Source organism: Saimiri boliviensis, chromosome 1 (assembly GCF_048565385.1).
Source record: "Saimiri boliviensis isolate mSaiBol1 chromosome 1, mSaiBol1.pri, whole genome shotgun sequence".
Classification (NCBI taxonomy): domain Eukaryota; kingdom Metazoa; phylum Chordata; class Mammalia; order Primates; family Cebidae; genus Saimiri; species Saimiri boliviensis.
The window spans coordinates 153,420,546-153,448,466 of NC_133449.1; the positions used below are offsets into that span (position 1 = coordinate 153,420,546).

General features: G+C 39.7%; 1 protein-coding gene across 4 annotated transcripts in view; it reads right to left on the reverse strand.

Moving 5' to 3' along the window:
• SGCD (sarcoglycan delta) overlaps positions 1-27,921 on the reverse strand; it is a 1,061,368-nt gene that overhangs the window by 303,087 nt on the left and 730,360 nt on the right. The window contains exon 1 of one of the 4 annotated variants that reach the window (XM_074378809.1): positions 8,461-8,541. The exons of the other annotated variants lie outside the window; for them this stretch is intronic. Coding sequence (XP_074234910.1) covers positions 8,461-8,526 — 66 coding nt within the window. The 5' untranslated portion in view covers positions 8,527-8,541. Of the gene's footprint in view, positions 1-8,460; positions 8,542-27,921 lie in introns of those variants that run through there. 4 annotated transcript variants of the gene reach the window in all.

Below are 27,921 nucleotides of genomic sequence, written 5' to 3' on the forward strand. Positions count from 1 at the left end.
ATTCTACTGCACGTCAGTTTAACTATTTAACTCAGGAATTCACTGAGTAAGGATTTAGCTGATATTTCATAACTTTTGTCTTCTTGGTAAAACTTTTAGTTATCAAAACTTCTCCAGGTTTGGTAGCGAATCAGTGCTGGAGGGCAGATTTTTCTGTACCCACAGCAATTTCAAGGCTATCATCTCTACTTTTATGATTCTATTCTTTCGAGACTGCTCCATCATTGCCTAATGGACTTTGATGAGAAGTTTTATCAAGATTTTGGTATCTGGAGTAGACAAATCAATGCTTCTTTAAAAATTCCTTAACACGACACATCCTAGGGACTGTCTGAACATGATTATCTATTAAACATATTCTTACAAACACCACTGGGACCTCCCTGCTGGTTGACATCTATGCATTAATCAAGGTCCTTTGGGTAAGACTGTTCAGCCAGTCATGAACTCATCTAATTATGCTGTCAACCAAACTATATTTCTCCATCTTGTCCATAAGTATGTAATAAGAGACATTGTTAAATGCCTCACTGAACCCAGACCCACGTCTATGGCATTAAACTGATCTACTAATCAAATCCATCAATTTTTAGTTGAAAAAGGCTGCTGGAAAATAGTATGGTGAAGAAAGGAAGGAAGGAAGGAAGGAAGGACAGACGGAAGGACGGACAGATGGACGGACGGGAGGGAGGGAGGGAGGGAAGGAGGATGGGAGAGAGAAAGGGTGGGAGGGAAGGAATAGGAGGAAAAGAGGAAGGAAAGGAGGAAAAGAGGGAGGAAGGGAAGAAAAGGAAAGGAAAGGACAGGGAAGAGGAGGGATAGAGAAAGAATAAAAGGAAGTACAGGTACAGTCCAATCTGTCTGCCCATCTCTGGAAAAACAAAACCCTTCTTTCAAGAATGATGGGATTCTGCATACATTTTATTCATTAATTTTTTTTGCTTTTTTTTTGAAATTTTCTACAATATGCCTATTACCTTAATAACATAAAAAGAAAGTACTTTTTAAATCATATATACATATACATGCACATGCACACACACACACACACACACACACACACACACACAGAGAGAGAGAGAGAGAGAGAGAGAGAGATTTATTTCTACACTGTTTCAGTTCCAGCTATCTGCTAATTAGTTTTCATGTAAAAAGCAATTGAAATTCTACACAATATCTATTACGATTTGAAAACAAATGCCAGTGCTTTATTGGCAATGGGATTCCACACCTCCCACCATAACAATAGAAAACAATTAGAATACTGTTTTTTAAATCTCTTAATCTGGAATACAAAAAGTCCTTCCAAATTAGATACACAGTTAATCCAACTTTTTTTTTTTTTTTTAGTGAATGTCTCAGCTTACTTTATACAATTCTTGTTCTGATTTATGCACATCTGCCAGAAAACTGTAGAGTGACTTTAGATGACTTTTAAATACAACTTTAAGAACTCTCTTTCTGAACCAAATTTTTGCCTTTGGCAGCTTTACTTTCTCCTTAACCCCCTGTCTAGCGTGCACAGGACCTGCATGAGTCGGCACAGGCTTTGAACACATGTCCACGTTTTTGTTTCCTAGCTCCACACCTGGGTTTCCACTGACTATGTGGACATGAAAACTGACTGCTTTGGGCAATGACATCAGCCAAGCTGACAGCAAAGGTGGCAAATCCAATCTTCAGGAAAAACGGGCAGTCCAGATTGCAGACTACCAAGGCTCTCTGAGAGGATTAGACAGAACAATATTGAAATACAGTAGCAACGGTTAATTGGGTTCCTCTGACCAGCTGCCAGGGTTTGAAGGGTTATGAAAGGAGGGTGCTCACAATAAGTTTGTTCCCAGATGCTCCATCCTCCTTCCCATCTGGAGAATATGCAGCTTTTGGCTTTCTGAAACTACAAATAACTATAACCATCCATCTTAATGAAGCCAAATAACCTCAACCATGCACACAGAGTTTATAGCAAGACCAGCTTTGGAGAAATTGTGAAGTCGAAAAAGTTTATTCTCTTTAGCTTTTTCTTTTCTTCCTCCTAGCAGATTCTCAGACCCCTTCCTTAACCTTCCTTGCCTAAGTCCCTTCAGTTCATTCTTTTATTCACTTATTTGTTCAGTTCACAACATATACTGAATTTCTCAAGCATTGAGCTAGTTACTAGAGATTCGGTGGTGAGAGAATTCAGACTTAGTTCTGCCGTTATAAAACTTATGGTCCAGTGTGCAGCAAACATGATCCAAATAATCTGACAAATAATGATAAATTTTGCATTGAGAGGAAGAAATCTGCTTCATTGTGTTTAATAAGTTTACCTGATCACAGATGCTTGTTCATGGTAAATCCTGCTCAATCGCATAAAAACTGATATCTTAAAGAACACCTAGTTACCTGAGTACCTCAGTCAAAAAGAAGGGACAGCACAAATGCTTTGGATGCTTTGAATAAAGTCCTTAAAGAAACAGCAAAATAAGGACTTGAAACTTCTCCCATACTTGGCTGGGCACAGTGGCTCATTCCTGTAACCCTGGCACTTTTGGAGGCTGAGGCAGGTGGATTAGTTGAGGCCAGGAGTTCCAGACCAGCCTGGACAACACGGTAAAACCCTGTCTGTACTAAAAATACAAAAATTAGCTGGGCAGGGTGGGGTGGGGGCATGCCTGTAATCCCAGCAACTTGGGAAGCTGAGGCACGAGAATCACTTGAACCAGGGAGGCGGAGGTTTCAGGAAGCCAAAATGGGGCCACTGCACTCCAGCCTGGGTAACACAGCAAGACTCTGTCTCCAAAAAAAAAAGAAAGAAAGAAAAGGAAAGAAACAAATCTTCTCCCACCCTTTCAGCAACCCTATGGATAATGTTATTTCTGCCCAGACACATCACCATGAGTTGCCTGTCCCTGGAACAGGCAACTGCCAAGAGTGTAAGTTTATGTAGATGCAGAAATGCTCTGAAAATTAATTTCCAGGCAATGTGAGTCTATTTAAACCAGTCCATCCAGCTTATGCTGCTGAACTCTGAAAAGATCAGATTGCCAAGACTATCCCATGGAAAGGCTGCTGCTATCTAGTGTTCTATTAGAGACACACTAATAAAGAAATGAAAGGACTACTTCCCATCCTCATGGTCTGATCGAGAGACCAATATAATTCCTCCCCAAAACAGTATTCTAATTAATGTGATCTCATTTTACCTTGTGCAGACGGGGGCAGGTGGTTAAACTGAAACTGATGTCTCTTTATAATAAGTATACCACAGGGCTGAGTCAAAGCACAGAGCTGGAAAGAAAATGGGAGGCATTTGGGGTAAGAGATTAGCACAAACTTCTGAAAAGTTAGAACCATCTAAGGATAGTGGTGCCTTTGGAAATGCAATTATTTGCATTGAGGACTTCCACAAATACAGAAAAGGTGACTTGATAGGAGGATGTGGTACAATGGTTTTTTGCAAAGGCAGAAAAGAATGAAACTCCAAAGTAGAAATCTAGATTTCAGACAGACCTGAGTTTGAATTCTGTCTCCTGGATTTGAACACTAGCTTTTTTCCCCTCCTGTAAAACAGAGATTAACAGAGGTGCTCTATACCTCACAGAGTAGTAATGAGAATGAAATATAATCATAAAGCATTTAGCACAGCATCTGATATATAGTAAGTACTCAGCGACAGGTAATGATTACTATGACTTTTATTTATTTTAAGTTGTGGGATACATGTGCAGGATGTGCAGGTTACACAGTAAACATGTGCCGTGGTAGTTTGCTGCACCTATCAACCCATCACCCGGGTATTAAGCCCTGCATGCATTAGCTGTTTTTCTTGATGTTCTCCCTCCCCCGTCAACCTCCCAACAGGCCCCAGTGTGTGTTGTTCCGCTCCCGGTGTCCCTGTGTTCTCGTTGTTCAGCTCCCACTTATAAGTGAGAACACTATGACTTTTAAAGTATGTTCTCATTATCAGATTTTTAAACATCTAGGTTTCCCAATAGGGTATTTATATTTTACGAGGCACACCAAGATTATAGGAGAAAGATGAATTTTGATTAAGGCAGCATGATCACAGCAGGACTGGAAAATTTAGTTAGGGGATTCAGGAAGTATGAATTATACCTGGTCATACTGTTGTGTTCTTAGAATAGCACATAAGCACCCATTTGTGTGTTACATTGCATTAGGCTGAATGTTACAGAAACTTCTATTTCTGCATGTCCAAAATAGTCACTGATTAGACGTTTTATATGGTTCTATCTGTACAGAAACAGTATGCCCCAAATTATACCTTCCCAGCTCAGATTTAAGGAAGGATTTGATAGTAAGTTAGTGTAAATTAACCTCACTGAAGTATTTGTTCTGTGTTTCTACAGAATTCCCACTAAAATGCTGTGAAATTCATGTAGACCTTTAACAAGCTATGCTATCCCATCCGTAGAGCCCTGTCTAGATCTGTTTAACATCCCTTCTGTGTTCTCAGCTTTCTTCCAGGCACAGTGCATAATGGTCTCTGCTGATGCTTGCAGAAACCTGGGCTAAAGCTCTAGGTTTGCCACTGTTTGATGTATGACCTTGGGAAATTTGCATAATGTATCTGAGCCTCAGTTTTCTCAACTCTAAAATAAAGAAGTTGGAGAAAAGGTCCTATAGATCTCTTCCAAATCTAAAATTCTATGGTTTCATAGCTGAGCTCTAGTGTGAGGAGTCTGGGATTCATATTCTTTCCCTCATTATCTCATTCTCATAAAATCATTTCATTCCAGGAATTTTACCATAGGCTAATTTGCACAACAATTATTCCTACCCAGACCGCCTTTTCCTGGACTCAGCTCCTTCGGCCAGGGAAGGGAGGTAGACCTCTGGCCATCTGTCCCTTTATGCTAAAGACGCTGTTTCTGAATGGCTGCCCAAGATAAACTTAATTAGGAAAGTAAACCATTGGGAGAAATCACAAAACACATTGCAAAACCAGTAAATAAAAGCGGCTTTTGATTAAGATTTGTCTTTCTCTATAACCCTGAAGCTGGCTGAGTGACTAGACCTCTACTTCTCACTACAATAATTTCCTAGTCCAGTTCTCTTCAGCAATCAAAACCCCCTCCATACCCTGAGGTCCATCCGAATTTTCACTCCTGCAAAGAGCTTCTCTTACTTTCCTACCTCAGTGTCTTTATGACTCATTTTGTCTTATGACATCTTTTCCATTTGTTTTTTTTAAACTCACACAAATAGACTTTTGTGTGTCTGTAGGAGACACTTAGTTTTGCTGCCCAGCACGTATATTGCCTTCTCTTGACAAAAGCAAATTGATTTTGTTCAAGGAAAACATCTCTGCCTGCATTTCCTGGGGCTCTGCGGGTGGGGCTCAGGATCTCAGATGACCCATTTTGTCTATTCAGCAAGTGGCTTTAGCACCAAGCACATGCCAGGCACTGAGGCTACTGGACTAGAATGACATAGGTCCCTGCCTTTTTAGAATGTATATTCTTATAAGAATTCCTAGAGATGACAGACTCTATTTTTACGTTTTTCTCTCCCTGGCAACTAGCACACTACAGGTTACATAGTATATATTCCCCTGAAATTTGGTGAAGAAATGAATGAATAAAATAGTTTCAAAAGCACACAATGGTTAAAAACATAGTGTTTGAGTGTGTGTGCATGAATGCCTATGTGTGTGTGCATGTGGGTGTGATATTTTGGGGTTATCACTATGCATCACAACTGCTTCCACAGTTTTACATGGATAAATCCATTTACTCTGTACAGCAATCCTGTGTGACAGACACTGTTATGATGCTAGTTTGCAGAGAAGGAAACCTAAGTACAGAGGGATTAAGTGACTTTTCTAAGGTCTGAGAGGTCACAAACAGTACGGGAAGAACTACAACCTGATAGTAGTCTAGCTCTGTAGACCACATTTAACAATCATGTTGCTAACGTCTCATTCTCAATCGTGAACACCAAACCCAGGGAGGTGACAACACAATCAAAGTGAGAAGTTATAGGTTTACTTCTCTTTTCCCTTTCTAAAGATGATATTTCGTATTTTACATTGTTTCTCATCCTCAAATTAAATAAATACACTTCAAAACACACTCCTATTTTTTGTAACCATTTGACCTTATGGGTCTCATTTTACGAGGAAGATAGAAGGTCAAGATTTGGAGATCAATAGCTCTGGCTGCCTATAATAATGATAAAAATATAGAATAAAAGCCAACACTGGGGATCAAAACGTATCAGTGTACAATGAATACATACACTCATTGATATAAGGCAATGAAAAGATATGTACCACTTTTGGGTAAGAGTAGTCAAAGAGAAGAGCTGAAAACCAGCAGTTTCTAGGGTAACCTTTTAAGTTAGGGCTTCTCAGTGGCAAAGGAAATTCATCAGCTAGCATTCCATGGAGTCCTGTTTACAGTCTGCAGGAACATTCACTGGGCTATTATGAAGAACTCTAATGCTCTCAATTATACCCAAATTAAGATAAAGCAGTAACCTAGTTAATGTAAAAGTGGTTTTATTTATAGACAGCAATTTAATCTTTAATATGCAACCACCATCTGTAAAACTACTTAGCCCCATCTATCCCATTTAATGTCTTTATTATACTCTTGTAAAAATACGTGGGACATTCTTGGTTACAGATGTGAAAGAGTTCTTTCTCTAACATTTTTTTAAGCTTAAAAATGTTGATGTAATTACAGTGGATAGATAGATACATTTTCATGCTGAATGTCCTTCATCCATTATATACTATAATGAAATTAACCATAATGCCTACAGAAAGGAAAAGCTATTTATGGTAGTTGCAGGAGAGAACCTTTTTCTTCCTCCAATAGAAGCATTTGTTTGGGTGGCAGGGAGGTCCGGAGGTGGGGGTGGGAGTGGGGGAGGCACAGAGAGATTCTTGCACTTAGGAATGTCAACCGTTTCAAGTATCTTTAAGAAGAAAGCAAGTCTCTAAGCACACTGAGCCAGCTGTGTACCTTCAACCAGCATTGTCAGAGACCCAGTTTTGAAAGTGCAAACTGCCTCTTGAGTCAGAACACATCTGGAAGCCTAACCAAGCTTCTAAGCTAAGCATGTCGGCAGAGGCAGCCTGTTTATCCCAAAGGATAGAAATATTTTTTGAGCAGGGTTTTGAGGCTCTTGAGGAGTTACACTAAGCCTTACAGTTATAGTTATTCTAATGATGATTAGTTGACAGCTAGAGGAAAAAGCAAACAGAGAGAGAAGGGGAGAGAGAGAAGGAGGGAGAAGGTGGAGAAAGGGAGGGAGGAGAGAGAGAGGGAGAGAAAGAGAGAAGGAGGGAGGGGGTGGGAGAAAGGGAGGGGGTAGGAGAAAGGGAGGGAAGGAGGGAAGGAGAGAGAGAAAGAGAGAGAGAGAGAAGGAGGGAGAAGGTGGAGAAAGGGAGGGAGGAGAGAGAGAGAAGGAGGGAGGGGGTGGGAGAAAGGGAGGGAGGGGAAGGAGGGAGGGAGGGAAGGAAGGAGAGAGAGAGAGAGAGAGAGGGAGAAAGAGAGAGAGAGAGAGAGGGAGAGAGAGAGAGAGAGAGAAGTATGGTGGGATGTCCAAAATCAGCAAGTATCTGCTTTGTCTAGGTGGATCCTTGGATGCAGAGAATCTCGAGTTGAGATTCCAATTTATAAAGGTAGCAGATTTTTATAGATAAGAAACTAGAACAATTACCTGATTTGAAGTTAGCAAGTACAAGTATGGTACATCTTTCCCTGTCCCTTGTAGGTGTAACTACTGTGTGTCCTTTCTCATGGATCCAGTGGAACACTGGCACATGGGCTGAAATCTAGAAGGTATTTCATGACAAATAACATCTTCATTTTCACAGCAGAGGAACTGAATCCCAGAGAAATTTATGACTCTCTCAAAGACACATGCAAGTTAGTGTCGGATATGAGAAGAGATCCCAAGTGTCCCCCTTTGTCCTAACCCTGGAGTCTTTACATGTCATGTGAGTGTTAATTATACCCAGTTAGCAGTGACCCAGGGTGGAATAAAACATAGATGTGCAAACCAAACTTCAATAGATGATCATGAGGTCAGCTTTTAGTCAGTTAGATCCAATTTCTAACACTCGCAGTCCCAGATAATGGTGAGAGACTCACTCTGAGGATTCCTGGGGAAACACTGCAGAATCACGTGATGCTACTGCCATTCATGCGGGCAAAACTATTTCCAGCATGAACTACCTGTGCCTGCTACCAAGGGTCTGTGAAATTGTTACTATCTTGAAATGTTAGTCTCAAATACATTAAAAGGAAATAGTTTATAAGAAAGTAGAAGGCTGGGCATTGTGGCTTACTCCTGTAATTCCAGCACTTTGGGAGGCCAAGGCAGGTGGATCACTGGAAGTCAAGAGTTCAAGATTAGCCTGGCAAACATGGTGAAACTCGGTCTCTACTAAAGTACAAAAATTATTCAGGCATGGTGGTGCGTGCCTGTAATTCCAGCTACCTGGGAGGCGGAGGCAGGAGAATCACTTGAACCCAGGAGGTGGAGATTGCAGTGAGCTGAGATCATCCCACTGCACTCTAGCCTGGGCAACGGAGCAGGACTCTGTCTAAAAAAAAAAAAAAAAGAAGGTAGAAAAGGCTACATTCATTAAAATATATAGCCTCTGTACAATAGATCCGCTCCATCAAAGCTACTATTTCCTTCAAAAGTACCAACCACAGTCTAAAACCATTTTGTTTTCTAGTGTAGTATATGTGTCCTTCACTAGAACATAAACCCTATAAGAGCAGGGACATTTCTGTGTTATTTTCTTTCATAATCCTGAATACCTTCCATGGTACCTGATACAAGGTAAATGCATAAAGTATGTTTATTAACATAAATAAAATTCAAAGCATTTATAATAGAAGACAAAGGGCTTTTACCTTGATGAACAGCTAGGACAAACAGGCCTATTAGTGAAGAACATAAATAATAGTTACAAAAATTACTTGGAAACCTATGAAAATATTTGCTCAAAATCCAACGGAAACAGAAATGAACAGGTTACAAAAGTGCATGTACACTGTGGACTGAAATATACACTTGTACCTGTGAATGTCATTCTGTAGGATACATGCATTGTCTTTAAAAAAATGAAATAATTTAACAACTACCAACAGAATTTTTAAACTCTACAGTTGAAGAAATTGACTTCCAGAGACGTGGGGACTTAGAGAAGGTCCAGAGATAGGAAGCGGTAGAGTGGTTTAAAGCAATGTAAACCAGTTTCGTCTCATTGCCCTTTATTAGCCAGAGCTCTAGGGTAAAGGACATCTTTAGAGTCCTTACTTTTTAACCCAATCACACCTGCAGAGCATACTCAGCTTATTTGCATATATTTCATCAGCTCGGAGAATAAAGAAAAACAAGGCACAATTTCTTAAAAGTAACTACACTTGATCACGCCCCTGTCCTAAAAAACAACCCTGCTGTCAAATTCTGTGCAAAATCTATTAGGTCCTCTTCCTGGACCTTGTTCAATTGTTACTGCCACCCAAGCAAGAACACCATTATCTGAGGCCAAAGTGGACTGCCAGATTTAGAACAGTCCTATTCTCAAACAGCTGCCTGATGCCTCCTTCCTTGGATAAGGAGTTGACTTCCCAGTTAGGAAAGTGCTCTTATGACAGGGCCCAGTCACAGTCATGCCTTCCGCTGGAATCAGCCATTTCCACTTCAGGTGACTTCACACAACTTAGTCACCTGCAGCACTCAGGAAGTGCACGAAGTTAACCCCCAAGATTTCATGGTGTCCTAACAATGAATCGCAGAGAGCTGAGGTCAGGAAACGGCCTTGGCTAGATTCCACACACATTTCTAGCCTAACTTTCTCTACGCTTACGCAAGTGACCAACAGGCCTCTCATTATAAAACCCATGGAGAAACACATAATGGAGCTACATGGTAATGGCAAACTTTGATTGAAAATACAGGAGGTTTATCTGTGCAATCATCTTTCAATTAGTCACAGTAATAGAAAAGAAATGTTGCCCAGACAATGCAGAACCACTGAACGTGGAAATGATCATTCATTTTTAGTTCTGTGCCATATGTAATGATTAGTAAAGAGCACAGTAATTATTAACGATATAGATGACAATGATAAGATTTATCAAGCATGCACTATGTATCACATGTAATATTAAGCTATTTACAAGCTGTTCTCATGAAGGAAGAGTATTATTATCCTCCCTTTAAAGAATAAGAAAATTATGAGATGCACTTTAATTTGCTCAAGGACACGCAGTTAGCAAGTAAACGCTGGATTGAAATTCAGGTCTATTTGCCTCCAAAGCTGTGTCTATGACCAACGTATTACACTCGTTAGAGGCGAATCTTCCATGTTTTCTTGGTGGCATTACTATGCTCCGAGTAGGATGGTGATAATCTAACAACTAGAAAGTCGCAGCTCCAAAGCCACTCCCACCAACACTGCTCCTGATGCCATCTACCATAGGGCCTAAAATCACAATATTAAAGTTTCAATCCTGTAAGTTAAGGCTCTAATAGCTATAAGATTCCCACTGAAATGCCAGTACATCTTAGATATGACACCAAAAGCACAAACAATAACAAAATAAAAATCAATGAATTTTACTTGGCCAAAATTTAAAATGATTGTGCTTCAAAAACATCAAGAAAGTATAAAGATGACTCACAGAATGAAAGACAATATTTGAAATTCATATCTAATAAGGCTCTAGTATCTACAATATATAAAAAATTCTTACAACTTAACAAAAGACAAGCCAATTTAAAAAAAAAAAGAAGAAAAAGATTTGAATAGACATTTCTCTGGGGGAGATATATCACATGGCCAGTAAGTACAGGAAATTATGCTCAATTATCATTCATCAGTAGGGAAATGCAAATCAAAACACAATGGAGTACCACTTCACACACACTAGGATGGCAATAATAAAAAAGATGAATAATAAGTGTTGGCCAGGATGTGAAAAAACTCGAACGCTTTTATGTTCCTGGTGGAAATACCAAATAGTAAAGCTGCAACAGAAAACAGTGCAGCAGTTCCTCAATAAGTTAAACTTGGAGTTGCCATATGATTCAGCAATTCCACTCTATGCTTAAGGGAACTGAAAACATACGTTCCCCACAGAATTGTGTACACAAATGTTGTTCATAGCAGCATTGTTTATAATAGCCAAAAAGCAGAAAGAACCCAAATGCCCATCAACTGATAAATGGATAAACAAAATGTGGCACAATCTATAAAAAGAAATATTAGTCAGCAATAAAAAAAGAAGAAAGTACTGATGGATGAAACGTTAGGCTATGTTAAAGAAACTAGACACCAAAAGCCCTGTGTTGTATGATTTTATCTATATGAAGTGTTGATATTTGAAATAGGTAAACTGACAGTGACAGATGCAAACTGGTGGTTTGCCAGTGACTGTAAGGAGAGGGAGACTGGGGAATGACAGATTAGTGGGCATGGGGATTTCCTTTTGGGATGATGAAAGTGCTTAGAATTAGATAGAGATGATAGCTAGACAAAATTTTGAATAAACCAAATGACACTGAATTGTTCACTTTAAAATTGTTATTTTTATGTTGTGTGAATTTCACCTCAATTAAAAAAACTGCATTGACTTCCTGTAGGATGGGTTTCCAATAGTTTCTGGGCCTCAAAAGATAGGGTGAAAGGCACAGATGAGAAATCTTGCTGATTTCCACGATTTGTTTCCAGAACGAACTGATGTAACAGGATATTCATCAGGGGTATAAACATAAAGGATTCCTGGCTAATTAAGTGGAGCATCCTACACAATGAGCTCTCACTTTAACCAAAATTTTCCTGTGCATTGCATTTTAAGAGCTCATGCTAAAGCAGCTTAAAAAATTGGGGTGTAGAAAGATGTACCCATGCATTCTTTATGGTGTAACATTGTCCCCAAAGGATGAGAACTGGTTCCTGATGGTTAAGAGTTCTTATTCTTCTCATATATAAAGCACAGATACTCATTCATGTAGTACGTAAACAGCTATGCAGTGTATTCTTGGTATTAACATTTCACAGTAGGAGGTGAGGGGCAATTATGTAAAAAGATTTAAACAGACTCCTGAGGGGGTCAATAATTAAGAAATAGGTTGAGAAACTCTACCCTAGATTTAAAAAAAAAAAAAAAAAACAGGAACAATCCATTTCTCTTAAGAACTAAGTTTCCCCAAGAAGGAATCGTCAAGTAAAGAATATTTGTTTGCCATCCACATAAATTCAAGTATGTCCTGAAGCACAATGTCACACAGTGATTAAGAGAAGATACACCTCAGCTCTTTCACTTACTGGCTGCATTACACAGAGCAACTAATAACCTCTCTGAACCTCGGTTTCCTCAAATGGAAAAAGGGATTACAAAGAGCACCTCCTTCACTGGCTTGCTGTATTAAATGGGATTACACTTTGAAGGTATTTGGAACAGTGCCTGGAGCAGTCTCACGTCTCTCTAAGTTAGCTGCTATTCCTTATTTTTCATGACCTAGGGAAAGAGCCCAGTGGTTAGGAGTGGGGCCTCTGAAGACAGAATATTTGCTTGAGACTGAGTATTTGCTCTGGCTTTGAGCAATTTCTTAACATTTCTTGCCTTCAATGCCCCTACAATTTGTGATGTTGAAATAACAGTAACTCTCTTAGGTTTGTTTGATTAAAAGACTTAAACAGCATTCTTCAAAAGCTTAGACAGCATTTGCCACCTTAAATGCATTTAGTTCGCGTTAAGTTGGTATGATTGTTATTATCACAATTACCACTGCAGCTGGTATCATTATTGTTAGCCTATCTGGCTGTCATAATTAAACCAGGTGCCATAGAGGGTACAGAAGACTTTTAAAAATGTAGAAAATGGGACACCATTTGGTTAGGGTTCTCAGTGAAGAATGGAGGAGAAAAAGAAAGAGATGGTAGAATATAATTAGTTGCTAAAAACTGAAGTAGAAATTATAGGTACTTTGCAATTTTATAAACAGGAGACAACAGCATGAGCTGGAGGAACTAAAGAAAGCTTCCTGGGAGAGGTGGGAGTTGAAGTAGAGTTTCCTTTCTACCATGTAGAAATATAAACACTTCTCTTTGGCTAAGTTGTCCTTGCTGCTGTGCATGAAAGCAATCTTTTGAAAAAGATCCTTCCATCTTTCCTTAACTTCCCACTGGCTCTCCTCTCTTGCTGCAAATTGCCCACCTGAAAGCACATAGGAAATGGAGCCAAAGTCCACTGCACAGAATAATGGGTCCTTAAGCCACAGTGACGGCCAGAAAATGTCAGCTCTCAGAGCAGGAGCATATGGTCAAAACTGCCAGAAACGCAGTGGTAATTTTTACAGCATGTCATTACTACAAACCTTTTTTGAAAGGCCAATTCACAGCTTGTCCTGAATACTACATTAACCCATTTACGGTTTTCCAAAAATGCTTGATTTTGTACTGTCCTCAAATCTGACAAATATGTTCTCCTAATTCAAAGCCCTCACAGAGATACTTAAATTCCCAATCGACTGTAGTGCCATTTTTAAGGTTGCAAATCCAGCCTCCCCAATGTATCCTCCAGGTAGCATGCTTAGGCAGAAGGCTTCAATCCCTCCAGATGTAATTTTCCTTCAGCTTCAAGCATTCTCATAGCTTCTCTGCATCAAACCTAGAAAATATGTGTCTAGAAATGATCTGAAATGTTCATTCAAATATCCACTTGTAATAAGTCACGGAGGTGATTCCAAAACTTGAACTTGGCTCTCATTTCCAAAAGTTAAAAAACGTATATTTTCTTCCTGCTCCAAAAGAGTGATATTAGCTATTTCCTCTTCATTTTCTCTGAATTGCCATCTCTCTTGTTGGCTATTTAAACATCCAACAGTCAGATTCTGACTCCCTTTTGTTGCTAGGTAAATATCAATCTTTTCCATCTGTTACCAGGACCCTTTTTTTCTTGAAAATAATGTAAAATTTAGATGCTAATGCAACGCTGTTTGCATTGTTTAATCACAGCACTGAAACAGCCCTTGTATGCTATAAAATTTGCCAAACCTACAAAGAAACCTTAATTTCTACCTTAGCCATCTGTCATTCTTTAACAGTAACCAAATAGCTCAGGGTGTGATAGTAAAATAAAGGACTGTCAGCTCTCCTTTGCCATAGACAACACTTCAATACTTCAGAGGAACTAAGATGACTCTAGGATAACATCTTTATTTTCATTTAAATTAGACCATAAAACATTTCTTCTGAAAATGTATGAATATTCCCTTTTGAGGTATAATGGGGAGATGACAGAATCTAAGTAAAATAATGAAGTTGTATCCCAAACCACAATGCATGTACCATTGATTATCTATAAGATGACTTACATGGTACAAGGATGACAAATAAAATAATACTTTAAAATATGTATTAAAAAACTAGCACATCAAACACAAGATTCCATGAATACTACTAATCAGGATGAACTCAGTCTTTCTCTCAAAGGGTAATGTTTGGTATTTGAATATAGCAAAAACTGTGAGAAATGAATGGGAATTTAAAAAATATGGGACACAGAGGATATAAATAAAATTACAGCCAGGACCCTTCTGGCCACAGGATGCTCCAAATCCATGAGGATGGAATTCCTAATTGTTTTTTACAACTTGAAATAATCATCACCCTGCCATTTTCATAAGCACCTCTCCATGTATCAGCCTTGGCTGAGTTGGTTAGCTATAAAAGAAGAGTCTCTGGGAGGAGTGGATGTTACATGTCAACCACCAAAAATCTGATTTGCTTCTAATTCTTTATAAAACCAGAGAGTTTGGACAATTCCTTCAGAGGTCCCAGAGCAAGAATAGCTTTGCTTCGTCACATGGTAAAGCCACTGCAGCAGGAGCATGATGTCATAGGAAAGGCAATGGACTCACATGGAAATAGACATTCTGATTCAGTCTCTGTCGTTAACGTACTCTGTAACCTTAGGCAAAGCTCTTTCCATCTGGTCCTCTCCATCACAGGAATGGATTGGGGGATCTTCAAGCGCCCTTTTAGCTTTCAAAATATTGTAACTCCTAAGGTTCTACAGCATCAGAGATAAGGAACGGAATCCTTTACTAGCAAAGCTGTGAATCCAGTTCCCTGGGAAAGTTCTAACTATATGATTGGACAATTGATTTTGATATGATCAGAACTCATTTGTTTGTGCATTCATTCATTCATTCATTCATTCCTCAAATCTACCTTGAGCACTTTCTGTGAGCCTACCCACATTTCAGCTAGCTGAGGGAATAACATAGCATTTTAAAACTTCATAGTGTGTGATAACCTAAGAAACTGACCAAAATCCGTTTTACACTTCTTCCCCTCTGATTAAATGCGGGTCACATAAAATCAGTTCATATTTTTGGCAAAGAATCCAGGCAGTTTTGATGTGGGTGGTACCTAGTCCACACTGAGAAACTGTGGCCCAATGAATGGCAGGTAAACAAGCAGGCTATAGTCAAATGGGGTGATGGATGCCGTGATAGCCGTAGGCTTTGGGTGCTAGGGGCACACATGTTGGGTACATGCTTGGTCTGGAAACTCAAGAGAGCTACTTGGAGGAAAGAATATTCAAACTGAGTGCTGAAAGTTGAATAACATTTCACCAGCTCAAAATAAGCATAAACGGCATCTTAGAAGATAGCCTGTGTAAATATTAGGAACTAAGGGTTTCTTCCTGTCCCAACCCAGACAGAATTCTACAAAGGCCTGAGTTGAACAATGTTCCACCGCAACCCCTCTGCAGAAGTATTAGTGAAATTAATAAATGGATGGACAAATCAATATTTGTTTTTTGAGACAGTCTTGCTCTGTCACTCAGGCTGGAGTGCAGTGGCACAGTCTTGGCTCACTGCAACCTCCGCTCCCCACCCCGCCGCCCCACCCGGTTCACGTGATTCTCTTGCCTCAGCCTCCCGAGCAGCTGGGAATACAGGCACATCCCACCATGCCCAGCTAATTTTTGTATTATTAGTAGAGACAGTGTTTCATCACGTTGGCCAGGTTGGTCTCAAACTCCTGACTTCATGATCCACCTGCGTCAGCCTCCTGAAGTGATGGGATTACAGGCATTAGCCACTGTGCCCAGCCAATACATTAATTTTTTAAGCAGTTAGTAGCCCATGGATGTTAGCATACTTAGACTTAGGAGGTCTATGCTATTATTAATAACAGGACACAGAACTTGCAAAGGAAAGCCTACATCTCCCTATCACTTGCCAAAGAATTATTGAAGAGAAGATACAGAAAATAATTTTAGCCCTTGATGTAAACAGCTGATACCTAAATAGCACTTGTTACTTCTAGCACTTCCACATATATGATTCCATGCCAAGAAATAAACAGTCAAATTGTATTTGTCCATCATACAGATTTTTCATTTTCTTCACAATGACAAGTACAGTCAGATTGTAATCTTTTGAGATAATTGTCTCTCCGTAAAAATATCTGAAGATGTCCTTAGTATATCCTCAGGGGAATATACTGCAAAGGGGGAAATCCCATTTGCAATGTTCAATTCACATGTCGCCCTCCATCAACTACACAGGGAATCTTTGTGTCTAGGGCACAAATTAAAATGTGTTAAGCTCTGTGGCCATGAGCAAAGTAATACTGCCTTTCTGTGCCTCATTTTCTTCTTGTAAATAGAATGGCATGAATTACATAATCCCTAATAACTGTTTCTATTCCTACAGTCTGTGAATCAAAATAAAAGAACATTTCTACAGAAATTAATTAATTCTCTGGGGATAAAATGAGTTAAGTATTTGCTTCTATTCTACATGGCTCTGCAGATGATCTTTCCTTTACGATAATCAGATCTTAAGGAAAAAGCCCATGTGACATGCTTAAGTGTGACTAGACTTTTCTAAGAGACAGTGTAAATTGAGGAATGATTTTGTGAAGCAAGGTGACTTGCTTGGCAGCTATAATTTTACCTCCTCAATGACTGAGCCAATTTTTTCCTCCAGCTCTCTTATACACCTTTAATGAATACACGTTTCTTTGATTAAATTAACATTTTTGTCTAGCTAATTAGCCTGAAAAACCTATGCTGAACTGATCTGGTAGCAACTTCATTACTGCTCACTGGTGCATGTTTGTGACCAATCACTGTCAGCTCAATCGCCTAATGATTAGGGAAACATTAAGTTTGGCTAATTTAGCTTTCTGTGGCCATCATCACATTCCCAGTGACAGGCCAATCCCCACCCTGAATCGACCCTGCCTGACAGTGACAGATGTTTTAATCATGTGGCTTCATTCATTAACGTCTATCAGCATTGCTGGCCAGGTTTGCAGTAAATACCTTTATTTGAAACCAAAACTAATTAAATACTATCTTAATAATTACCTTCTATAGTTAGCCTCCCCTAAGTGGGCCAATGTGGCAAAGGCTGAAAAATAAAGACTTAAATGGGACTGGAGAGGGAGGGAGCCCCACCATTGCTAAATTACATTTCCCCTCTGTGTGCTTAATAAATAGTATGCTTGTGTGGAGAGCCATCCTCCCGTCTAAACTCTGTTTTCAGAAAAGTGTATCTTAGTTTTGCCTTACTCCAGCCAGGTTGTGGACACATTGCTTTCTTAGATCTATGATTCTTTTTTTTGAGACAGAGTTTTGGTCTCGTTGCCGAGGCTGGAATACAATGATGCCATCTCAGCACACCACAAGCTCTTCCTCCCAGGTTCAAGCCATTCTCCTTCCTCAGCCTCCCAAGTATCTGGGATTACAGGCATGTGCCACCATGCCCAGCTAATTTTTTTGTATTTTTAGTAGAGACAGGGTTTCTCCATGTTTATCAGGCTGGTCTCAAACTCCCGACCTCACATGATCCTCCTGCCTTCGCCTCCCAAAGTGCTGGGATTACAGATGTGAGAACACCGTGCCTGGCCCATGATGTTTTAATAAGACTGCTTTACGCACACATAGCATTAAGAAGATATCACTGAAACTTCTTAACCAACATAATCACCCTTCTTCTGCTATTAGCCAGCTAGAGATGCACACCTTCCATACTGCCTTTCCAGGTGGTTCTGATGGTATCCTCAGCTCCAAGGGTGGCAGGGGTCTGGGCCCAGCCAATGGGCATTCAGAATCTCCTTGTAACCGGGACTGCTTTATAGCCAGGCATGTTATCCAGTGGAGACCAATCGTGGGCAATGAGACTCGATTCTGGGTATCTCAGTTTCAGCCATGTAAGAAGCTGTCTCTGCCTTTGCCGAGGCATTTGACACTGAGACAACAAGGTCAATAATTGCTATAGCCATCCTGTAATCACAAGGGGAGACATTTTTGAGAAGGGGCTTCCATAAAGAAAAATGAGGCCTGAAACTGCGCAGGGAGAAACCAACATGTGTTGACAACGTTTAGCCCTATTATCAAGCTGCATATGGTGACAGGCCATCCCTTGGTATTGTCAGCTTTCTGCCCTGATAAAAGACTTTTTTTGCCCAACACCACATACAACTAAAAGAGTAATAACTGATATAAGTCCCTTTTTGCTATATTTTCACATTTGCCATCCTACATGATCACCACACTAATAGTGTACAGGTAGTAGGGCAGGAATCCTTAGCCTCATTTTGGAAAGAAGATGGAGGCACAAAGAGACAGGGGCTTGCTCATGCTCACCAAGCAAGTGCTGAACTGGGGTTTCAAGGTGGCCAACCGTTAACGTGGGCCTTTGTTTTCCTGCTTAGTTCACAGGACTTGTTTTCCAACCTAGTTTACTCTGGATCACTATTAGAATGGTATTGGTGGAAGGCAGTAGAGCACATGGACAGGCTATGGTTTTGGTATCTGCCTGGCCCAAATCCCTATTTCCTGACTTACTAGATAGATGCCATTTGGGAAATGTAACATCTGGAAGCATGAGTGTCTGTACTGATGGCAGGGAGAACAGAGATAGAATGATTAGCGCACAGTGAGTGGTTCTTTTTCAATCAGAAAAAGAGACACTGTTTTCCAAATTGATTGCAATGTAAAAATCAACCTAACTTTATGTTTCTCTTATGTCACAAAATGTTTAACTTTGATCTGTGGTTCAAAATACCCATCACTGAAAGAAGTTCGCAACTGAATTCTGCGATATGATTTTGAGTGGGGATGAGCTCCCTTGAACACAATCTGGGGTTGAACAGGAAATGCTGCAGACATAAGTACAGGAGCTGGGCACCTGGCATTATGGGCAGATGGGAAGGGGTGTGGTCTGAAAGCCCTGGTGTTATCTCTGCAAGGAAGCTCCTGGCCTGGGGCAGGTCTGAGTTCTGTGTGCAGGCTGCCTGGATCTAAACCCAGTGGTGTTAGTAGGGCACTGCAGGACTGAGACCAGCTTCACCAACTGTATGGGAGCTGGGTGGGGCCTATCACTGCTTGCTACACTCTACTCCCCTTGTGAACTCTTCTGCACAGGAGATGCAGTTATACTGCCCTCTGGAAAATACTCCAGTGGCCTGAGAACCGCCGCTATGCCCCACAGTGGCCACAGCACGCCCTGCCCAAGAGTTTGAGCTCAGACCTGCCTAACCCTGTCTCTGCCTGATGGTATTTGTCCACCTGCCCTGGTAGCTTAAAACAAAGGGCATATACTCATGGGGAGCTTTATCACCCCGACTATCGCCTGAGAAACCAGAATACTTCCCCTGGCCAACTTTGAATAAGCTTAAATCCCACTGCTACTATGACAGCTGGTGCTCTCTTGCAAGCACCACCTCCTGGCTGGAGGCCAACCAACTCGGGCCATTACAGCAACTCATGACAGAGAAACACTGCTCCCAGGAAAGAGAAAATAACAGCGAGTTCCACCACCTGGAACATCCTGACTAACCAGAGGTCCTGAATCTGTCCACATGACAACTTCACTACTAGCATAACCAGCATATGAGAAAGTCAACACATAAGCCTATCTACAACCAAGGACTCTTACAGTCTATGTCACTCCCCTGCTACCTCCAACAGAGCAGATGCTGGTAACCACTGCTGGCAGACCTGAAGATAGGTCACATCATTGGACCCTTTGCAGACATTCACCAGCACTGGCCTAGAGCCTTGTAGCCCTACTGGGTGGCTAGACCCAGAAAAGCAGTAACAATCACTGCAGTCTGGTGGGGTGCGGTGGCTCATGCCTATAATCCTAGAACTTTGAGAAGCTGAGGTGGGCAGATCACCTGAGGTCAGGAGTTTGAGACCAGCCTGGCTAACATGGTAAAACCCCCTTCTCTAATAAAAATACAAATATTAGCTGGGTGTGGTGGTGGGCACCTGTAATCCCAGCTATTCAGGAGGCTGAGGCAGAAGAATTGCCTGAACTCGGGAGGCAGAGGTTGCAGTGAGCAAAGATTGTACCACTGTACTTCAGCCTGGGTAACAAAAGCAAAACTCCGTCTCAGAACAAAAACAAAACCAAACAAAAAACAAGACAAGCACTGCAGTCTGTGGCTCTCAGGAAGCCCCACTCCTTTTTTTTTTTTTTTTCCTTTTTCTTTTTTTTTTTTGGAAGCCCCATTCCTAAGGGAAAGGGGACAGTAGCACATCAAGGGATCACCCCTGTCCCCCATGGGACAAAAGAATCTTAACAGCAGGCCTTGAGTCCCAGATCTTTCCGCTAGTGGGAGGTTTCTTACAGCAGAGACATAACTGCAGTGCTGGGAGCAGTAGGAGAAGTCTGTACCTCTACCCTAACAAGCAAGCAGCATCTCTGATTGAGAAGGGCCTTAGAGAAGGAGTCCTTGTTCCCTTCTGGCACACCACTACAGACGAAGCTGGGCCTTCTCCCACAGGAATGCATCACAGATGCACCTACAGACAGTGTTCACAATCCAGAGTGAGTGCAACCCCACAGGAGGAGCACACCCCAGACTCAGACCTGCACAGACTCAGACTCAGGAGCATACCCCAGACTCAGGCAGAGTCACAAAGCCTCTCTACTTGGAACATCAACATTCCTACAGATGAAAAGAAGTGCCTGTCTGAATAGCCAAAACACTAAAAGAAGAGTGAGGTTGTGAGGTGGATAGCTTTCCTGCTGGCCTGGCAGGGGAGCTGAGATAGTTCTCACACTTCACCCTGATGAAACCTCAGCACATGTAATTGAGAGCTTGCCTAGCTACCCTCATCAAGACTGGGGTCTTAGTCCGCCATTGAGTATTCCATCTACCTACTTGCCTTAGCTACAACCAGTGCCTACTCAGGGATACCTTCCCCATTGGCCTGAAGCCTGAATCATCAATTCAGTCAATAAAATACTGGGAAAAAAATAAAGTGTATACCATTAGAGAATGAGTTAAGATTCAAGAGATCTCTCTAACATTTAATCTCCATAGAAGATAGTGAACTCTCTCATACATCAAGAACATAAATACTACAACTACATCTGGGAAAACCAGCACACAAGTAATCCGTACACCTAAGGAACACATACAAAGTTTTTACCCCTAAAGGCACCAAAAATACAATCAGGCTAAAATAAACATTAAAGTCCAATCCTTTAGAGAGGAAAAAAGAAATTAAAGAAAACCACTCCATTCAAAAATAAATTCAAGAACAATTTAAAGAAATGGTCTACTCAAATGGAAAGAAACCACAAAAGTAAATCTAACAATATGACAAAACAAGGATTTGTGATATCCCCCAAAGATCATACTAGCTCCCCAAACCAAGAAGAAATCTCTGAATTTCCAATGAAGAATTCAGAATGTCATTAGGCTACTCAAGGAGATATCAGAGAAAGAGGTAAACTAACTTAAAAAAAATCCAGAATATGAATAAAAATTTTCCATAAAAATAAATAGTATATTAAAAAATCAGAACTTCTAGAAACTATAGACATTATTAGGGAAATTAAAAATGCAATAGAAAGTTTCACCAATAGACTAGAACAAGGAGAATAAAAAATTTCAGAGATAGAAGACAAGACTTTTGGACTAAACCAATTAAAGAAAAAATAATTTTAAAAAATGAATAATGTATCCAAGAAGTAGGGAATTATGTAAAATGGCCAAACCTAAGAATAATTGGTGTTCCTGAGGGAGAAGAGAAATTCAAAAGTTTAAACATCTTTGAGGAAGTAATTGAAGAAAACTTCCCTGGCCTTGCTAGAGATCTAGATATCCAAATACAAGAAGCTCAAAGGACTCCTGGGAAATTCATTACAAAAAGATCATCACCAACGCACATAGTCATCAGGCTATCTAAAGTCAACACAAAGGAAAGAATCTTAGGAGCTGTGAGGAAAATCAATCGGGTAAGCTATAAAGGAAAACCTATCAGATTAACAGCAGATTTCTCACAAGAAACCTTACAAGCCAGAAAGAATTAGGGTCCTATCTTCAGTCTTCTTAAAACAATTATAAGCAAAGAATTTTGTATCAAACAAAACTAAACTTTACAAATGAAGGAGAAATAATGTATTTTTCAGACAAACATGCTGAGAGAATCTGCCACTACCAAATCAGCACAATAAGAAATGCTACATACAGGAGGCCAACAAACATATGAAAAAATGCTCATCATCATTGGTCATTAGAGAAATGCAAATCAAAACCACACTGAGATACCATCTCACACCAGTTAGAATGGCGATCATTAAAAAATCTGGAAACAACAGATGCCAGAGAGGATGTGGAGAAATAGGAACACTTTTACACTGTTGGTGGGAATGTAAATTAATTCAACCATTGTGGAAGACAGTGTGGCGATTCCTCAATGACCTAAAAATAGAAATCCCATTTGACCCAGTAATCCCATTATTGGGTATATATCCAAAGGATTATAAATCATTCTACTATAAGGACACATGCACACAAATGTTCATTGCAGCACTGTTCACAATAGCACAGACCTGGAAATAACCCAAATGCCCAACGATGATAGATTGGATAGGGAAAATGTGGTACATATACATCATGGAATATTACGCAGCCATCAAAAACGATGAGTTCACGTCCTTTGTAGGGACATGGATGAACCTGGAAACCATCATTCTCAGCAAACTGACACAAGAGCAGAAAATCAAACACCACATGTTCTCATTCATAGGCGGGTGTTGATCAATGAGAACTCATGGACACAGGGAGGGAAGCACTACACACTGGGGTCCGTTGGGGGGAAATGGGGGGGGTGGGGAGGTGGGAAGAGATAGCATGGGGAGAAATGACAGATACAGGCGAGGGGACAGAAGGCAGAAAACCACACTGTCATGTGTGTACCTATGCAACAATCTTGCATGTTCTTCACATGTACCCCCAAACCTAAAATGCAATAAAAAAAAAAAGAATTTTAAATCCCCCCCACCAAAAAAGAGAAAGAAATGCTGAAAGGAGTTCTAAATCTCGAATCAAAACCTCAGTATACATCTAAATAGAACCTCCTTAAATTATAACTCTCACATACCTCTAAAACAAAACACAATGAAAAAAATAAAGTATTTAGGGAATAACTAACATAATGAACAGAAAAGAACCTCACATCTCACTACTAATGTCAAATGTAAATTGGCCAAATGCTCCACTCAAAAGAAACTGGATGGCAGAATGGATAAAAATTCACCAACCAAGTAACTGCTATCTTCAAGAGACTCACCTAAGACATAAGGTTTCACATAAATGTAAGGTAAATGAGTAGAAAAAGATATTCTGTGCAAATGCAAACCAAAAGTGAGCCAGAGTAACTATTTTTATATCAGACAAACAGACTTTAAAGTAACAGTGAAAAAAAAAAAAAAGACAGAGGGATATTATGTAAGACTCAGTAAGTTTAAGAAAATCAAAATCACATAAAGTATCTTCTCAGATCACAGTGGAATACAACTAGAAATTAACCACAAAAGGAACCCATAAAACTATACAAATATATGTAAATCAAAGAATATGCTCATGAATGATCTTTGGATCAACAACGAAATCAAGATAAAAATTTTAAAATTCTTTGAAATGAATAATAGGGACACGCTTATTCAAACCTCTGGGTTACAGCAAAAGCAGTGCTAAGAGGAAAGTTCACAGCATTAAAAGACTACATCAAAAAGTCTCAAAGAGTGCAAACAGACAATCTAAGGTCACACTTCAAGAAACTAGAGAAAGAAGAACAAACCAAACCCTGACCCAGCAGAAGAAAAGAAACAAGGATCAGAGTAGAAAAAAATGAAAATGAAATGAAAAAATTACAAAAGATAAATGAAATACAAAGTTGGAGCTTTGAAAAAATAAAATTGACAGACCATGAGAGAGAGGGAAACTAGAGAAAGGAGAAGATCCAAATGCGTTCAATTAGAAATGAAATGGGAGATATTACAATAAATACCACAGAATGAACTGGATCTCCATCTCTCACTTTATACAAAAATCAACTCAAGATGGATCAAATACTTAAATCTAAGACCTGAAACCATAAAAGTTATTTAAGATAACTTCAGGAAAATTCTTCCACACACTGGCATAGGCAAAAAAATATGTCTAAGAACCAAAAAGCAAATGCAACAAAAACCGAAAAAATAAATGAGGCCAAAATAAATTTAAAAGCTTCTGCATGGCGAAAGAAATAATCAGCAGAGTAAAGAGACAACCTAGAGTACTGCAAAAAAAATTTGCAATCAATGCATCTGACAAAGGACTAATTAATATTCAGAATCTATAAGGAACTCAAATCAGCGAGAAAAAAAAATCCCATCAAAAAGTTGTTAAAGGACATGAATAGACAATTCACGAAAGAAGATTTACAAATGACAAACATGAAAATATGATCAACATCACTCATTGTCAGGGAAATGCAAATCAAAACCACAATGACTTACCACACTATTCTTCTACCTTAGAGAAATAAGGTGGTAAGGCCATAATTAAAAAGTCAGAAAATAATAGTTGTTTCCATGGATGTGTTGGAAAGGGAAATCTTTTACATTGCTGGTAGAAATGCAAACTAATAAAACCACTATGGAAAATAGTATGAAGATTCCTTAAAGAACTGAAAGTAAAACGATCATTAAATCTAGCAATCCTACGAATCAGTATCCACCCAAAGGAAAATAAGTCATTACATGAAAAAGACACATGTACATGCATGTTTATAGCAGCATAATTTGCAATTGCAAACATATGAAACCAACCCAAATGCCCATCAGCCAATGAGTGGATAAAGAAAATGTGGTATATATGTATACCATACACACACACACACACACACACACACACACGCACAGTGAAATACTACTGAGCCATAAAACAGATTGAACTAATGGCCTTTGCAGCAACCTAGATGGAGCTAGAGTGAACTAATTCAATAATGGAAACCCAAATATCGTATGTTCTCACTGACAGGTAGGAGCTAAGTTATGAGAATGCAAATGCTGAGAATGATATAAAGAACTTTAGGGACTCAGGGGGAAGTGTGGAAAAGTGAGTGAGAGATAAAACACTACATACTGGGTACAGTGTACACTGCTCAGGTGACAGGTGTACCAAAATCTCAGAAGTCGCCACTAAAGAACTTGGCTAAAACAACATGTCCTCCCAAAACTATGGAAATTAAAAAAAAAAAAATACCCTTCATCCAAGCAGTGAAAAAAACGTCCCTTTCTCAGGGCTATCGCAATACCAAACCCTCCACTTATGTCAATGTAATAACCTAAATTTTTCCAACAAGCTGCTTCTAAAAGAAAAAAATGACAGATCAAGTTATGTTCGGCAAAGAAAGAGATTATTAAATTTTGTGTGTTTAACTGCTAAGAATGAGCTGAAATTATAGCAGCAAAAATGTCAATTCTTGGAGGCAATTTAAAAAGGAAGCTGCTTTCTAGGAAGCTTGGGGGGCATATCCTGACTCCTTCTCTTCTGAACTGTGACCTGGGGTAAGTTACTTAACTTCTTGGTTTTCTCATTTTAAAATGAGAACATAATTAGCAGCTTTTGAGTGCAATGAGAGATAATGAAAACAAAATGGGCAAGGAAAGAGTTAACACACTGATCCTGACGGCTGTCCTTTCAAAGTGTTGCTTATATGGTTGGCTTTCACTGGAGTTTGGAAAGCTGGATTTTGGACAGCTTCTCGGCATTCTCAGAAATGATAAAAATTGCAAGGTATTCCTCGACAATAGAGTTTCTGCTGAACGTGTGCTTTCCTTCTGGGAATCTGGGCTTTTGGGATATCCCAGACATACAGGCTGCCTACATGACCAGCCTCAATTAAAAAAGAGTTCCTCTGGTGGGCAACATTTCACACATATTGTCACACTGAGTTGTTCGGGGGAATTAAGTGTGTTCAGTGTGACTCCACTGGCACAGAACTCTGAATAATTTCATCTGATGTCCTGTAGAAAATGTGCCCCCTGAATCTTTTCCCTCTGCCAATTGTGCCTGGTGTCCTTTTGATGGAAAAAAGTCATGGCCATGAGTACAACGATATGCTTAGTCCCCTGAGTCCTCCTCTTGAATTACTGAATGTGAAGTCTTGGGGACATAAAATACCTAGCATAGCATCTAGCAAATAAAAACACCTGCAATAAATAAATGTATTTATCTCTGCCATCATCTTGATATATAGATGCTATTACTCTGAATGAAACTGCAGGCAACACTGATGTTGATGTGGCAAGACAAAAATTTGCAATGGTTTCCTACATCAGCTTTTTAACAGAGATGTGTGCACAATGTATATCCCAGATTCCTCTTACACATATCTGAAGGCTTTATGAATGAGGATACCCGTGACTGTTATTTGTGGAGAACTGGAGGCCACCTGGGTGCTTTTCACTGGAAAGTACAAGGGTAAAATGTGTTGATGTGTATCACCAGGCATCAGGCAACTGCAAAGGAGTATATGAGCATGCAGTAATAGGTGGAATAAAAAGAGTAAGAAAAAAGCAGATACAGCACCGTTTTACTTATGAAAATAACAGACAAATTCATACAAGGCAATATGCATTTTGCAAGAACAAATGCAAATAAAAGATACTCAATAGCTACATTAGAATGATTTTCTGTGGTACCAACAACAGTATGGTTTTGAGAGGTGGAAGCAGAAATGGGATATGGAAGTAAAAGCACATATTTTACTTTTAAAATAAGATTAGAGCCCTTTATAGATCAATAAAACAATGTGCCATGAACAGAGGAGCAGGATTAACTCATTTTTCTGTCCCTGAGATCCAAAATAATCTACTTCACCTTAAAACTATAATATAACCGTGATGATGATGACAGTAGTTGTACTGGCTAACACTGATGCATCAGGTACATTAGTATGTGCCTGGTATGTATTCCTCAGTATAATTCTTGGAGGTATGCACTGTTAACATCCTATAGGTGAGGAAGCTAAGGCACAGCCAATAGTTGTATTGGCCAACACTGATGTACCAGGTACATATTCCTCAGTACAATTCTTGGAGGTATGCAGTGTTAATATCCTATAGATGAAAAAGCTAACGCACAGAACAGTAAAGCTTCTTGCCAAGATCACACAGTAGACTTTAGAGCCAAGACATAAAGCATGGAGAAGAACCCAGGAGTTGATTAGAGGATGCTGAAGTCTAGCCTGGGCCTATGTGATCGTTGGATCTTGGGGCTATTCTTGAGAGGTTACCCATTCTCCTTCAGTTTAATATTATTTTTTAGCACATATTAAGTGTCAGGCAGTGTTCTCATGATGCAAATTGTAACATTCAAAACAAGAAGTGATGCAAGATATTAAGTGAACCTTCACATCTAAGGTACAGGGGACTCCAGTAGACCTGTACCCTTTGCCAATTTGGTATTTCCTTTTTTAGTTGTTTCCAAAGACCCTTGCGAAATAAAGCTTTTTATGCCTTTGCAAGACTAATCTTGCAACATGAGTTTTGTGTCTGAGTAAATCAATCAGTTTGTGAGTAAAGACTGCAGGCCTCTGGCATGCACAACTTGCCGATTTCTTG